Below are 17,096 nucleotides of genomic sequence, written 5' to 3' on the forward strand. Positions count from 1 at the left end.
TTTCAAGTTCTCAGGATAATCCTAACAGGAGTTATTATCTTTTCCCCATTATAAGGATTTCATAGAGATTTTTAGGGATAGTTTCCAGTAATGGCCAATATCAAAGCCTCTGAAAGGTATGGGACCTAAAAAATTAGCATGCAGGTGTCTAATAGATAAATGTTGAAACTCAGTAAGTATCATAGCCATATAACAAAGCAATCAGGAGTTATTAAAAAAAAACCGTCAGGGGGGGCGGAATCCGCCCCCCCCCCGGACCGAATAGGGTTAAACTGTTCAAGGGACGGGGAAAAATAGTTCGAGCTAGTGAAAGTTTAAAGTACGTTTCACCGGACAGTACGTCCGGTAAAATACTAAAACTTGATATTAATTACATTTCGGCACAAAAGTAAAGAAAAAAGTATTAAAATACAACCAAAATTGTCTTTCATAAGTTTAAACTGAATTTGTTTACTTGACCATGCCATTCTCAATCGCCATTTTTACTGAACTTCGAACGCGGAAAAGGACTGGGTAAAAACAATAATATGCGCTTTTTATGCAATGACGTATTCTTTGGGTTACCCCCGTGTAAGAGACTGGCGCGTGCAGAAAGAGAAATAAAGAAAAAAAGTTAATGGTATTCATTTTTTACGTTTATCAATCATGTTTACAAGCAGAAATTAAAACATAATTGGATTTCAGTTTGAGCCAGAACGACCCAATAACAAACAACAAAGCCCCTCTTATAATGCCGATGGCCCAGACGCACCAGAATTACCCGTTGCTTCTCGCACAGATATATATCAGTGAGTGGTGCTTATGTGAAAAGTGCGAGAGGATGTCTTCAGCTGATGAGTGTTTGTGCTGTAACGAGGTGGACACTATAAAATACTTGCAACTACGGTACCTATTTAATTTGACTTCACATTTTTTTACTGGTTGTATTATAAATGAGCGCCTGGGTACAAGGTTTCTATTGTGTTTTAGATAAGAAATGTATAACAGAGCATACTAAACAGAGCGCGAAGACTTCAGCGCGGTTGTGATTTTAAAGAACACTTTGTGGACAGCGTTAGTTGCTCTCCGCGATCGGGAAAGCCGTGGACTTAAAAAATCGCTAGCACTCTTGAAATTTCTGTTGTCGTAGTATTTCCAATCTTATTATTTGAGGATGATATTTTTAGATCTTATCGATATGCGGCATACCGCCAATTCTGTTGGTTTGTTCATAACCACTTGGGAAAGGCGTTCGTCGAGTTATACCATCTTGTTTCGTGTCTAAGATACGTAGAGAATATCCAAGTTTGAATGGGGTGTATACTGGCTTCAAAGAAGGTAAAGAAATACCTGAAATTGATTTTCCTCGGACAAATGAAGTTGACGACGAGAATATTTCAATTGTAAATTAAAAACAACAGTCTTTCTCAGGAGAGGCGTTCGATCGCACGCGCACGCCGTGGCACACGCGTAAATCGTTTCAGGCGTGCGATTAATTGCACGCCTGAAAAATTAATATTGAGTTTTAAAAATCAACCTATAAAATCCTACTTTACAGCGTGCGATGGCAGCCCTCGAAATAATTTTTGGAGTCTCGTCAGACAAAATGCCCGCCACATTTCTAGTTTGGTCCTTAGCTCGTTTAGAACTTTCGTCGGACAAAACGTTGATAGATTTCCGTCTTCGTTGAACACTTTTAGATCTCAGAATTATCGAATAATAATCCTGGTCATTTTCATCCACGAGCAAGCCTATTCATAGCCAACCTGACCATCCTAGCTAATTCACCGACTCCTGACTTACCTAAAAGAACTATGTAGACATGAATCGCTTTTGCCTGGCCCCTTCGCCCTTATAAAAAGTATAAATATGAATAACCTCGAACCAAGTATTTCTTTTTGTTCGCTAATTGAGGTAGCTTTGGTAATAGAATAGGGGTATTGGGAACGAGGTTTATAATTGTGGAGGAAGTATAAAGGTACATAAAACACAATTTATTTAATGCGTTTGTATTTTCTATAATTCCTTCTTTGCTGGTCGGCTTTCTGGAGTAAGATATATGTACGATATGACAACAACAGTTGTCATATCGTTTGGTATATTACAAGAAATGATTCAGATTCGTCAAGGAGTTTAACTTGTAATGTCGCGTCAGATTTTTTCATTTCATCATCGCACGTTGCTGTCTGCGTTTGAGCATTGGCCACTCCACAGATGTCTGCGTAGATATACTTTTACGTAAATAATCTTACCTGCGTCTGGTCTCAGTATCGACACAAAAAATAAAGCAGCTTTAAAATAATCTAGTTTAATTTGTGTAGAGACAGACATTCTGTTTGTGTGGACAGGGACATTAAGTTCTATCTCTGAAAGTGAGTTGCATGCTTTGAAATTAAATATTCATAAATTGCTACATTTTTTTAAAAAGGGGGTAAAATATTTAAAAAAAAATAAATTAATCTGGTAATATTGTTCACAGTAAAACAATCATTTTCTATTTACAATGTTTTGATTCGCCGAGAACCCAACGCTTATGTCACAACAAAATATTATTTTAGCCTCCCTTTCATGTAGAATGGCTTCGGTATAAATTTGCTTTCGATAACGTGCGATGATGAAGAATTTGTAAACATAAAAGAAATGTTATTCGAGTTGTAAAACTAACTTTAGAAATATAACCACTTATATTTTCGCAACAAATAAGAAAAGTGCAATTAAGTTCAGGCTACCTTTTTATTATTATATTTTTACTGGACAGTACCTTTAAGATAGTGAGTGTTGGAGATAACGAGCTTCGTCTGTATGAACAGGATTTTAGTTCCGATATAAGCCTGTTGTTCATGGAAAACACGACATAACTTAGGATCAACAAGTCTACTATGGATGTAGCTATTCCTGAGATAAAAATGTACATTAAGGACAGAACTGCATAAAGTATAAAATGGTCTTTTATAGAAAAAACGGTAATCGTGGACGCATCTTAGGTAAAAAATATCATTAAATATCTTCTTCTTTTTCATGTTGTGGATAGTTTGCGCTTGCATTTGGCTGATGTTTTATCATCACGAAATGTGACTCTTCTTATTATTTACTAGTCGATAAAGTCCGTGGAAAAATCTACTGAGGCAGGATAAAAATGAAAAAGAAGCGTCATTTGAATTTTGATGACGTCAGCAACCCATCTACAAAAAAAAATAAGAACCATGTTTTCACGTTGCCTCTATTATGTAGAACTTAAACTGCTGATGAAGGAAATGTAAATGATCATGTACTTTTGATAAACGGTTGCAGAGATATTAGGAATTGAAGGTTTTTTGATGACGTCATTAATCCATCCATTCCGAAACGGATTTAAGGACTATATGGGGTATCAGGTATGGGAATATTACCTAAATTGGTCCTAGGTGGTCCGTAGTTACCCACGCGGTGAATAATCATTGACGTCACCACCTCGTTTCCAACTTATTTGGCCTCAAAGTTTTAAGTACACTGTAATGGCTTCATTAGTTACTTTCCTTTGACGTTAATATTATTTTAACGTTAAAAGTTTGGTAAATTACAGAACAATTTTGTGGGCGATGTTTTACAGACTTTAGCAAAGAAAATGGTGAAGAATATAATCCACTTTGGAAAAGTCACGGACAGACAGAACTGGCGTAATATTATATAGACTACTCGAAAGTTGATAAAGCCCGTGGAAAACTCCACTTGTGCAGATTAAAAACGAAAAAGAAGAGACATTTAAACTTTGATGACATCAGCAACCCATAAAACTCCATAAAACAATAATTTAGAACCTTGTTTTCACATTGCCTCTATTGTGTAGAGCTTAAAATGCTGATCAAGAAAATGTATATGATTATGCGCTTTTGATGAGCGGTTAATGAGATATTTATGAAAACTTTATGAAAAAAGTTGTAAAGAATATAATCCACTTTGCAAAAGTCACAGACAGACACACGGAACTGGTGTATTATTATATAGATAAAACCAGTGGAAAAATCCACTTAGGCCGGATAACAACGAAAAAAGAAACATCATTGTAATTTTGATGACGTCAGCAACCCATCCAACAAAAAAATAGAATTTATTTTCACGTTGCCTCTATTGTGGAGAGCTTAAAGCACTAATCAAGAAAATGTATATGATCATGTGCTTTGGATGAGCGGTTAATGAGATATAAGGGTTTAAAAATTTTTTTGACGTCAGCAATGGCCTGTCCAAACCCAAAAATTTTTTTAAAAAAATTCGTATACCTGTTGCCTTTATCGTATAGATCTTGAAACGCTGATCAAGAAAATGTATAGGATCGTGTATTTTTGACAAACCGTTGCAGAGATATCAGGGTTTGAAGGTTTTTGATGACGTCATTAACCCGTCCATTCCGAAACGGATGTCGTTGTTTGTGGTTCAGTCTGTCTATATTTGACGCAAACCTTTTTGTTGTTGACGGAAATGGTACACAAAGGTTGAAAGTCAAGGTATAAATAGAAGTTTTGTCATGTCGTGGAATTCATGCTAAAGTCTGTTTCAAAATTGTAAAATATCAGAATCTTGGAAAAATTTCAATTGATGGGAATAAAGCTTTATCTATATCCGATATATAATAAGCAAAAATTGAAATTCAGTATAGGATAATTTTGACAATTCAGTAGTTAAAAGACAATAATATCAAATAGAGTTCCTTAAAAAATATATTTAAGCTTGATAACACACCCTTCAACTTTCTGTTGGTTTTCTAAACTGCCTTGTGAAATGTCAAAGAAAGAATCAATTGTTTCTTTACATACTGTCGTCAATTATTTTGCAAGAATAAAACCAGACATTCTCTGACGCAATTCTTTCAAATGCTTTGAATATTTGAAACGTCAAATTGCTTGGAACGATGTGTATTATGTTAAGAAAGTAAACAATTAAGGAGATAGAATTTATCAAAAAATAGATTATTACATCTTCAGAGAAGGGGAGATGTGAAGGAAATGTAAGAGGATTGATTTGTGCTAGCGAAAGCATAACATGTCAAAGTTGCAATAAACACCTCATAGTCCTGTGCTTTTTTCCCAGAACGCAAAATAGTTGACACAAACTGACGTTATCTGTGAGAACTATAGACAGATCAGAAATGAAATTCAATATTGTTAATCTCACATCATTACTGTCTCAGTTGTTTTCTTCAAATAAATGTATTTTTGAGTTTATCACTACATGCAGCTACTTCAAAAGACAACAACGAATCGCATTTCTGATATTTAGTTAAGGTTTTAAAATATTGATCCATTAGATCATGTATCGTCTATTCTCTTGAGAGTTTCTTTGCAAAGTCACTTAGTTGTCTTATTTTCATGTAAAACCGAGATATAAATAAAGGTAAAATAAAATAAGGGGTTTTGTTGTTAAAACTTAAAATGATACGTTGGGAAGTTACAAAAATGGAGAATTTAGATAATAAAGAGGATTTGCACACAACCTCTATATAACTTTTCGTATGGTTTTATATCCATACTAGTCAGTGGCATCTGAATAATCAACGATTTTGCCCGTCCGTATACTGCATTACTTGCGGTACCACTTTGCGTGACAGACAGACGTATGTGGGTATTATAATATAGATAAGTAACAGTTTAATGGCAGAAAAATTCACGTTTTTTGGTTATTTTCGCGAAAGTTCCCTTGGAAATTATCAATTATAAATATTTTTAAAGACGCCACAAAAAAATAAAATAAACAGGAAAATGTTAAAGACAGTGATTTATTTCATCTTTAATCATCAACTACGATGTCATTTTTCCTGGATGTTTCTTGGATATCACGATTTATTGAAACAGTAATAGATGTAGACGCTTGGTTACTAATAATAGGAGAAAAAGAGAGAATTGTTGCCATTCGCGAAAAATTTGTCCTTGCAAATTATTCATTTTCGATATACGCGAAAGTTTTTTACGCGAAATTTTTTCAAAAATTACAATTACCAAAAGTTTTTATTACAAAATTTAGCGATTCTTTGACCTCGCGAAACTGTTAGCTCTCCAAACCCTTTACACCCGAGGTTTTTGGCATCAAGCTGTTCACAGAAGTTTAATTTTGTAAGACACTCTCATTTACAAAGATAATCCTTGTAACATTGAAATATTTCCATGTGACATGAATCTCACTTTTTTGTTGATCTTTCTATGAACTTAAATTTGCATTTTTAACATAACTCAAAAGAAAACAAGGATTATTTTTAACATGAAATCGTTGAATTTGTTGACATTTTGCATGTATTTGTGACAAAAATGATGTTTTGTTGATCTTTTGTGTAAGTACAAGCTCTTGGCACAAAAATCATTTCGTCAAAAAAACTTGGCAGTGATTCAAGTAAACAAGACTTATATTATAAAAGTGCTTGCTTTATTAATTCGCATATTCAACTTAGAAAGATCTTCGAAGCAAAAATGAACTCGATTAAGCGAGTATTATTGTTAACATTGGCATGCTCATGTAGACTGGTGTCTGCTGGTCTAACAGAGCCAACAGTAACAGGTGGGTGTTTTGAAGTTACCAACATAACATAGTATTTATTTCATACTGTATTATCTAATTGATATTAATTAATATTAATATCAAATTAATTGCGACATAATGCATAAGGCTAATCTTTTTAGAATAGTCCATGGCACCGTGGAGAAATCCACGGGTTCGCCTTTCCTTTATTTATCGCATTTCGTGTTTCCATAAGACGAATTTTTTCTCGCGAACAAACAGACAGACGGAATACGGCTATTATTAAAGAGATTTATTATTTTGCATATCCGTGGCCAGTCAGTTATTTGGACCAGTAATTTTAATATATCTCATTTGATGACAGATATGTTTTCACTTTAAGACAAGTCGTTATTCAGAGTAAAGTTCCACGGAGGATCGCCACCCTCGTTCCCAGGAATTTTTTCGCTTGATATGATGAAAGGACGCCGTCTTCTTTCACATCGGAAAGGCAAAAATCTCTGGGGACAAAAGTGGGGTTTACCCGCACATATTTCCCGCATCGCTTTTTCGTACATCTAGGTTAGTCTATTAGCATGAAGTAACGAAGTTTACTTGGACGAAGTTATTACTATGATTATGGGTGCGAATATAATGACGTTTCCGATTACAAAAACTCTGGTTTTTAAAGTAGCTCACAGACAAACAGCGAGTATTATAATGTATTGGCCGGTCCTTAAATTCTACGGGAATTTACCCGTTGCAGCAAAGTGTATTTATTTCGGATATCATCACACTGTGCATACCTCTACTAAAGGTTTTCCGTGTTTTTCTTTCAGAAGTGAAACCTACTGAAAGAACCAATGAAGAAGGCCCGTATCCGTCTACAGAGGCCTTCATCGATTGTAATCGATGTAAAGAAAAAGGTCTGAGCCCAACGGCTAACATCTTATGTATCTACAAATGTTTTCACCCATCTGTTACTGTATACTGGACGAGAGGAACAAATTCTATATCTAGAATAGTTCCAACTAGGTGGCCTCGTTATCGAACTAGAGAAAAGGGTGGCTGGGAGCCGTTTATGCAAGGTCTCATGAGTGAAACAAAAGGAAAATCATCTCTAAAGGACGGTAATCAAATAGAGGACCATGTGGGGAGAAATAAGGAAACGAAAACACAATTAAATCTTACAAAGCAGAACTCTCAACCCCTTATTGTTTTTAACAGAGGATATAAAACTGTTCTTTTAGTGTTTGTGGCAGGTTTTATATCAGGCTTTGTTGTGGTCACGTTAACTTTCCTATGTGTAAAATCACTTGTCAACAAAAGTGATTCTTCCCGTAAGAATACATTATCACATTATCCCGCAGCAATAACACCGTGGAGAACTTTACAAGAAAAGAAGGTGTAGCTGTGTTATTTAAGAAAAATGTTTGAGTCATTTGGAACTTCACGAAGGTAGCATAATGAAGCGAGAAGCCGAAAAGTTTTACCAGTAATGCAGCTTAAAAAAGCAGTCGAAAAAATGAAAACAAAAAACATTAGTTTATTTTCATATTATTATATTTTTTATTATTTATATGAAGTATTGTATTACTTTTTATACATTTCACTGTATGCACAAAATCGACATCACAAGTCTGTATAAATGTTTTGCGTTCACATTTATTTCTCTATCTAAGTCTTACAAAAAAAAACGCCTAAGCAAAATCCCCAATGAGATATTTCTCAATGTATGTATATTTTCATAACTTTATGAGTTATGTTGTATTATTGTTTATATTAAACTTATTTTTAATGTTTTTAAGAAGTAATGAAAAAAAAGCGCCACGGCAACCTCGATCCCAGGGCTTTTTTTCTCTTTTTGATATAAGGGACGGCGAGATCAAAAAGAGAAACAAAATCCCTGGGATTGAAGTTGGCGCCACGCCTTTTTTTGGCACATTTCATCATTTGTTATCCATGGCTTAAAGATTGTGTTGTAATATTACTTAATTTATGTTTGCTGGCAAATAATGTAATTTAATATTTCTGTGTTTGTATTGTACATGATATAATTTAAGATAAAAAAAGGAAAGCGTAATATGTTGTTCATATGTTTAACGCATGCAATTCTTCATCATCAACAATTTTTTGACGTAAAGTAAATAATGGCCTGGAGACCAGCTTAATAAGAATTACAAAAAACACAAGAATCGGAATAGAAAATAGAGAAGATTAACACTGGGGGCAAAAAATTATTTAGCGGCAAAATACTGATGGTCATTACTAATTTGGCAGCTTGCTATTGTTCTTTGCTCACGTAGTTAATATCAAGTAAATCACTTTTTTCCTCAATGTGGTTAGGTGTGTCCACGCTTACGTAAATTGCATTGTGCTCATTGGTTGATTTAAATTTAGGGTTTACTCCGAGAAGTTTTTTTGCGACCAAGCATTTGTATGAGGGAACCTAACCTTAGATTTCCTTGAAGGAACTTTGTTACAACATAAATATATTTATCTAAGTAGAGTCTGTGGCCTAGTTGGTGAAATGGGTTTCAATAATATTAACTACGAATCAAAAGGTTCGCCGTTCAAACCCTCCCCCCCCTCCCTTCCCCCCCCCCCCCCCCCCCCCACACACACACACACACACACTAGCCCAGCTGATGATGTGATACCGATGGGACACGGCAAAACAAGCTTGTACAGGGATGTGTATATATCTAAGTAAATTTTTAACAATAATAGCCGTTGTTTTACTATTAGCAAAAACAGTGTCATGCTAAACCACACACGAAACTTTCCAGCTACAAATAGCAAGTGCGATATATTTTCATTTTAGATAGATTTTGCACGTGCTGGGTTATTTAATTTATATTTAACCCTAACGCTACAGACAAGACACAAAATTCAATGCCCGTCGACGTTTTCAAGTCTGAGTTCGCTTATGACATCAACAATGACAAACCATAAAAAGAAAAATAGTATAATAAAATATAATTCTTTGGAAAGTCTCTTGTGTGTCAGAAATGGTGGCTAAATTGCTATTTTGTGATTAGAATGTACGAAGTAGCGATGTCCTGGATATGTACGACAAGCGAAAATTTGGTGACCGGAGTACGATGGGTATACTCGTGAATTTTTCCACACGCTGAAATTCACTAGTCTTAATAATAATAGCCGTTATCTATCTGATTGATATACAAATCTGGGTGTTGAGCGTTAATTTTCTACGGATTTAAGATTATAGTTTATAAACAATATACACAATAGAGTTGATATACATGTACACGGACATTGACTTTTTTTTTACTTCAGCATGGTTCGCACAAGTCACTTTACATATATTAGTGGATACAGTCGCCTCACTAATTAATGAGCACTCTAACACACTTGCGATTAATGGACAGATTTTTTTATACCGACTGAATTTCAGTCAAAGTCCAATAGAACACCTTCTAAAAAGCAGACAAGGTAATAAGCGGGTCCAATTGTTTTTTTATAGAGAAATTGACGAACGGTTTTTATTAGGATCTTTATTGTCGTTTTTGTTTTAGACATTTAGAAATAGCAGATATTTATGTTCATTCGTGTTTTGTTGTCTCTTTATGTCCGGAACAATCCCACAGCCCCTAGAATCTACTCGGTATGTCAAAAATAAGCGTAAAAATATCAACTTTCCAAAATAGCGAACAGTTCTAATTAGGGGACATAGTCCGCTAGTTGGAAATACTATAGAATGAAAGATCTTTAGTACTAATCAAAACATTCTGTTAATATTTATTTCACTTATGAACCCTATCGTGGTAATGTCGATGTCATGAATCACATGGACGAGATTGTGAAGCGTATACAAATATATAGATAAAACCAAAAGTGAAGAGAACGCTTGTTCGGGAAGCCGATACGTTTTATTTGCTGATCTTTTTTCCCTTTTTATAAACAAAACATAGCTTTACATGCACGCTTTTTTTAAAAAGTAGAAAATCTATTGATACTGTTGGGGGCAACTCAATGTTGGGGGGTGGGACTGATCAAATAATTTCTAAAGATGTTGATGAATAGAAATGATACTTACCACGAGTGATGTGCAGACATTAAGTAACAACTTGTTTAAGAAAAAATGGTGATGCAGTATTGTTGCTAATGACGTCAACAAGTTTGCTAAAGTGAGTAAAAATTAGTTTTACATTCAGCACGAGTAGGGTTATCGTTGCTTAAGTTCTATATTCCAGACTTGATTGTTGCTCAGTCTTTGCTTGTTGACGTTAGACTTAGAATGATCAATTCCACTTTTTCAATTAATTAGGATAGTGTACCAATCAAAGTCAAACTTTTTTGTTTTAATTACATGTGGTATATGGGCCTTACGTACATTTTAAAACAAGATATGTCCAGGTAACTATGTTTTTATAACTCTTTAATTATCTATCTGGTTATTGTTTTAAAAGTCTTGTGTTTCTTTATAAGATGTTCCTTATGAAAAGTTGTGTACGCGTTGTTGAAGCATAAATTATCATAAAATAGGACATGACTCACAAATCAAAAAGTGTACTCTAAGCGTCAATTCAAAGTAAGAAAGGAGAGAGAGAGTGGGAGGGTGGGAGTGGTAAATTCTGTGACGTTTAAGCACATTAAGTGTTTTTAAAGGACTTCTTTCATCACGCTTTACAGAACGTCGAAAAAAAACAACGGGGTTTTTTGAGAGTATATGTCTTGCTCGTATAGTCTAAACTCGATTATCCCAGATATACTTCGTGTGTAGTAATAACTTTGTCCCCAAACTGTCATGGAGGCACCGGGGAAAATGTTCAAGATGAATGAATAAAGACAAAAAGTTGCAGTAGTCCAAATATATTACTGTTTTTGTGTTTTATATTATTACACTTTTAAAATCAGGAAATATATATTTTAAGCAGCATAACATATAAATGATCTCAATCTGGTTCCCAGACCATTTCCCCTTTCTTGATGATTCTGATGGCGGCAAAAAGACCCTGGCACATGCTGGTCACATAATCGCTCATAAGTAATGAAAGTTATGCCTGCTGTTGGTCGCTTCGCAATAACAGCTCAGGGGCTAGAAGACCCTAGGTTAAAGTTTGCATGATCCTGGTCCCGAAAATTTGCGCACTAAAGAGCCGCACAGATACTTGCGGTAGCGACGTAATGGTAAAACAGGAGAATGAAAATACTTAAATAATACCTTTTTTGGTTTTGTTTAGGGTACGCAATCACCTTTAGATTTAAGAATCATCCCCAAAAACATTGGTTGTTAAATGAGTGATGACACCTTTAATTGGTAAAGCGAGTGGGTGCATGCAGAATAGGGTATTGGTCATCAACTTTTAGGGCAAAAATGTAATATCAATTTTCTCGGCAATCACACTATTAACTTCACGTGTTGATTGTCAATGTATATTATTGTCCTGAGACTTTCAGTTGTTTGAAACAATACTCTATTTTCTTCATATTTTTTTCGAGTTGATTCTAAAAAACGAACAAATAACAGAACAAATAATCATTCTTAAAATGAAACTTCAAGATTCTTGACCCATCGCTTAGTAGTTACAATTTTATCACCTCATGTGGTTACTAGAGGACGCCGTATGACGTAGATGGTTGTAATTTAACGCTATTTTGAATATGACCACAAGATTGTTATCATATTGTTCATATTTTACAAGTTACGAAGCCATTGCGCGTCTGGGTTAGGTTTGAAAAAGGAATCTTGAAGTATTTTATTTCAAAATGGTTATTACAATGCAAATAGTCTGTACAACGAAGCGATAGGCTTGTAAATTTCTATACTCCGCATGGACTTAAGATAATTTGTCTGATATTAATCCTGACAAGGAAATTGTGTGAAATTACCTTTGAATAAATCAAAAAAAATAAAGGGCGGTTTAATTCTTGAACACGGGCTTTGTTACGACAAGTAATAAATCTTTTTTACTGACACTAAAACAGTACCATCTCATGAAAAGTTAAAGATGTACATGCCTATTGTTTAAAAGGAGAGTCAAACCGCGCACGGCACGGCTGCTGAATAAAAGTTCATGATGGTAGTGTTAATTTTGAAGACCTTGAAACAAAAACTAAGAATGTTTTGATATTAAAAATATTTAGAGTTATAAAAATTTCATGTTTAAATAGATTTGTAATATACTACCTCACAATTTCTATATTTTGAAAAATGGTCGAATTTGGAAATGTTTTAAAAATTTTGCCTAAAAATTTTTTTTAACAACACGTCTTTTTTCAACACGTCTCTATAATAATAGCCGTTGTCTGTCTGTCTCTGCGCGGACCCCCCGCTGAGTTTGAAAATAATGTTACGGAAACACGAATATCAAATGCGATATATTTTTATCCACTTTGTTGCGACGGGTAAATATAAAGGACGGGCGAACCCGTGGATTTTTCCACAGGCAACGACTAGTCTTCTATATTGTTTGATTACAAATGACACAGACGCATTGTGAAATTGTCTTTTATACCTTCACTAAGTATGTATAGCACTTTTAAATAAATATCTTGGTGCCGTTAACATCAATAACAAAATTGTATTTAAAAGTATATCAAATTTTTGTGAAGAGTTTGATCCATCTCGTTGTTTATAGTAAGTAACCAAGCCCCAATAAACACATTCTTGTTTAACAAAAACGTGTTGTACAACACAGCAATATATTGCTTTTTTACCCTAACGCACTTGGATTAACATTAGATCTTTTCTTTGGCGTAAGAATTATGGACTAATGAAAAAAAACATGGATGCATTTACTGACACTGTTGAAAATAATATGCTGGATTGCCATATGTCATTATTTGTTTTGGACGCAGCTAAATACGGAGAGCTATTTTTACTGTAACGACCTTGTTATTATCTTAACGCACCACACTTACGGACATCGCTAAGTATCAGGTTTAGCACGTGTGGCGCACGTGCCTAGTTACATAGCTAATACTGCTCAAGGTCACGCAAATATCGGCCGTACCGTTCGTCACACTACCGTCACATTTTTTCCGTCACCACCTGTTAATCCATGAATCACCAAGACAACACTAATGACGACATACAAAATTTTTTATGATGGTCCTGAAGTCAATTGAAAATTGCGGCAATTGACAATGTTTCAACCCCTGAAGCAGTAAAAAACACCCCTATCCTTACCGGTCTAGAAAGGGTTAAATAGGTCGAACTGATTGACTAACACTCCCACTTCTGACGAAGAAAAAAAATAGAGTCATTAATTTTTTTTTAAAACAAAATATATTTCAAATCTAGAATTCTCCTATCGCAGCTCGCAAATATCACCTTTTGCTTACAGGCAGATAGACAGACGTACGGAGAGCATTATAATATAGGTATAGGGAAAAAATAAATATTTTGTTTTTTGATTTCAAAATATTGAGAAACAACATATCAGTTAACTTATTTATTCAGCCACACAGAATATAGTGTGTTGAATTAAATCCAATGTAAATATAGATATGTCAGATTTTTAAAATAGTTTAAAATGTCATGATTTGTGTTGTGAAGAATCTTTCCATAGACTACAAAATTGTGAATAAATCCTTTATGCTTAGCGCCTCAGCTTGATAATAGATTAATATCTTAAGCAAGTGTTTTAAATACACAAGAACCTCCTTTTAGCAAACTCCCAATGGTAATAGTAACAATAGAAAGTAAAGAAGATATTCAAGGTAAACAACCGCAGTACTACAGGGCCGACGAAACCGGGACAGGGCGTGGGGCGAGATCATGGGCTCTCTCACTTTTTTTAGAGTTAGCTTGGGCATCTTGAAATAGCTATTTTCTTCATTCGAACACATTAAAACCGTTTTAGCCAATCTAGAGATCTTTATTTTCGAAAACTTTCTTAAGCCTCATTGATCACTATTTTGTTCCTTCAGATTTTAAAATCTATTTGTCGGTCCCGTAATAACAATAACTTCTCAATTTTATTTCATAAATTATTCCCAGACTTCTGAGAGTGAAGTGAGAAGGAGCGCGACCTGCAAATCAGTATAGCAATATCCGTCCAAGAGGTAAGATGACAGTGTAGTTGTAACGAACCACAATAAAATTTAACCCACACATATCAAAGGTAAGTATTTCTTTTTACCTTTGTTTTTAGAAAAAATGAATACAAAAGACGATGAAATTCCTGCTCTACGTAGTATTTGTGGGGATTTAACCACAAATCCCACACCAGCAGGCGAGGAGACACAAAACAACAAACACAACACCCATTCCTCCCACAACAAGTGACTTAGTTATCTTTGTCAAATGAGGTAGAAAAATGGAGGAAATCACAAAGTACTGCGACATCAGGAATGTAAAATCTAAGGTTAAGGAGCTGTTCATATGGAGGCGGGTTAGCTCGGTTGACCGGGCTGGCTCGGCTGAGCGGGATCTCGCTGCTATTAAGAAACACATGAAAAAATAAAAATGTGTTCATATGATAACCGAGCCAGCCCGCCTTGCCGAGATCTCGCTTGTTTGTACCGAGATCTCGGTCAGGCGGCATCTCGCTGTTCTTAAGAAACGCATAGAAAAATAAAAATGTGTTTATATGACAGGCGAGCCAGCCCGCCTAGGCGAGATGAAATTAACAATAGATTTAAAAAACATTCTAATCAATTATTTAAAGTTCGAAATATATTCTTTTGTCTTCATTGTTTATGAATCTTTTGTTAAATGTAAACAACTTTTCCATCCCGGCTGGCTGAGATGTAAAAAACTTCATATGAACACGAGATGAAAATCACCCCGGCTTATGAACAGCCCCTAAGAGAGCACCCTACAATTTTGACCTCTCCTCAGCAAAAGGAAAGTGCCTCCACTGCTACTCGTAGAGTAATCTCAGCTCCTCAGGTGAGCCTAAACAATTCTCCTTTGAGAGAAAATGATGCCCCTCAGGATGGACAGTATTCGCCTTTCAGCCAGGCATATGAAAAAGAACTAGAACTCTATGCATTTCAGAATGAGGAGGAGTTCCAAGCTAGTGAATCAGGGGCTGAACAGTCTCAAAAGAATGATGAGATGCCTGAATCTGAAAATGATGTATTTAAACATATCAGAATTATTACAGATGCTTGTAAAACAGGCTCAGCTGTTGAAGAAAAATGGGCCACTATAGTAAACCAAAATTGGGCAGGCAAAAAAGGCAAGGAAAAAATGCAAAAACTTTCTGAAAAAAATCCCAGTCCTGAAAACTGTGAACTTGTTGTTCCTAAACTAAACATAGAACTCTGGCAAATGTTGTCCAGTATACAAAAAACGCTCAGACGTGAAAGTGGCTCAAATTCAAAGAAGCCTTACAAGTGCTGCCGGTGCAGCACTTTCTATAGCCAATGAGATCTTCAGTTCTGAAAATATGAATAGGAAAAGTCTGATCTAAAAAACTGCTGAGCTGATTGCATTTTTAGGTCATGCAAATACAGAATTGTGCCAAAAGCGAAAACTCTTTGTAAGATCTGTATTGAAAGAAAGGTATAAGGACTTGACTACGGTGTCTACTGAGGTTACAAAAACCTGTTTGGTGACAAGGAATTAAAAAAGAGAAATAAATTGAAGCATGCACGAGCTTATGCAAACCGTTATAGAAACAACAAGCCATACTATAGAAATAACGGCTCACAAAACAATTATAGCAGAGGGAAAGGCAGGAAGGGGATGTTCTCTTCCAACAACAGCAGTAACAAGCACCAATACAAGAAATGAATCAAATATTTAAAGACTTTTTAGAATATTGTGATCATCGAGTACAATGTTTTCAAGGTGGACAGATCTCCAATAGATTCCCTCAGTGGAAATCCATAACATGTGACGAAAATATTCTCAATATCATCAAGGGTGACACTATAAACTTTATCAGTGAACCACCGATTACGCATTTTGCAAATAATATCATATCTAAAGATGAAGCTAAAGTTAAACTTGAGATTGCCGAACTTTTAAAAAAGTATCATACAAAGATGCACACACGAAAACATTAAACTCGTCTTCTTTCGATAAAAAGTCAATATATTGTCAAACTTACGGATAATAATCAACATTATAGGATTGGAAGATGTTGCAGTTATCTTCTTATAAAAACATTACATAATAAACCTTCTAAAATAATCAGTTCTTAGTAATTCTAGGCTCATTAATTTGATTTTATAATATATTCAGGCGAAGTACTTTTTAATATGTTCTTAATTTTGGACAAAATCTCAGCCTGAACGTTCATGTAAACTAAGTTCTTATAAAAAAACAAATGAGAAAGACAAGAATATTTGTAAGAAATCCACCTCTTTAATTCTTAGGTCAACTGACAGCCCTGCACATAGGCGTGTTGTATTTAGAAGCTCTTGTTACTGCCACTGTAAAAGAAGTGAGGTTATATACAGGGAAGTTCATGCCATCAAATACTAACATCTCATCTTAACTTGTGAAGCACTTAACTTTTCTCCCCCCAAAATAAAACAATGTTTGAAGTAATTTGAATCAACACTCACCCTCACATCACTCTCTGGATGCTCTTCTTCGTAGGTCCACTAAATAACTTACACTTTCATCAAATTGAGAATATTTGTCTGTTTCCGTTCTAAACATTTTAGATGCTGGTATTTTTGCTTTCGCTTCTTTTGCAGTCTACAGATAATAACACTATTAAAAGAAA

General features: G+C 34.9%; 1 protein-coding gene and 1 pseudogene across 1 annotated transcript; both read left to right on the forward strand.

Annotated features, from left to right (window-relative positions):
- Positions 1-6,243: 6,243 nt before the first annotated feature.
- On the forward strand, positions 6,244-8,524 carry LOC130613096 (uncharacterized). The gene is made up of 2 exons (XM_057434424.1): positions 6,244-6,501; positions 7,281-8,524. The coding sequence occupies exons 1-2, from the start codon at positions 6,414-6,416 to the stop codon at positions 7,850-7,852; spliced, it is 660 nt and encodes a 219-aa protein (XP_057290407.1). The 5' UTR covers positions 6,244-6,413; the 3' UTR covers positions 7,853-8,524.
- Positions 8,525-15,152: 6,628 nt separating this feature from the next.
- Positions 15,153-15,939, forward strand: LOC130613225 (uncharacterized; annotated as a pseudogene).
- The last annotated feature ends 1,157 nt before the right edge of the window (positions 15,940-17,096 follow it).

Source organism: Hydractinia symbiolongicarpus, chromosome 10, assembly GCF_029227915.1.
Source record: "Hydractinia symbiolongicarpus strain clone_291-10 chromosome 10, HSymV2.1, whole genome shotgun sequence".
Lineage (NCBI taxonomy): Eukaryota > Metazoa > Cnidaria > Hydrozoa > Anthoathecata > Hydractiniidae > Hydractinia > Hydractinia symbiolongicarpus.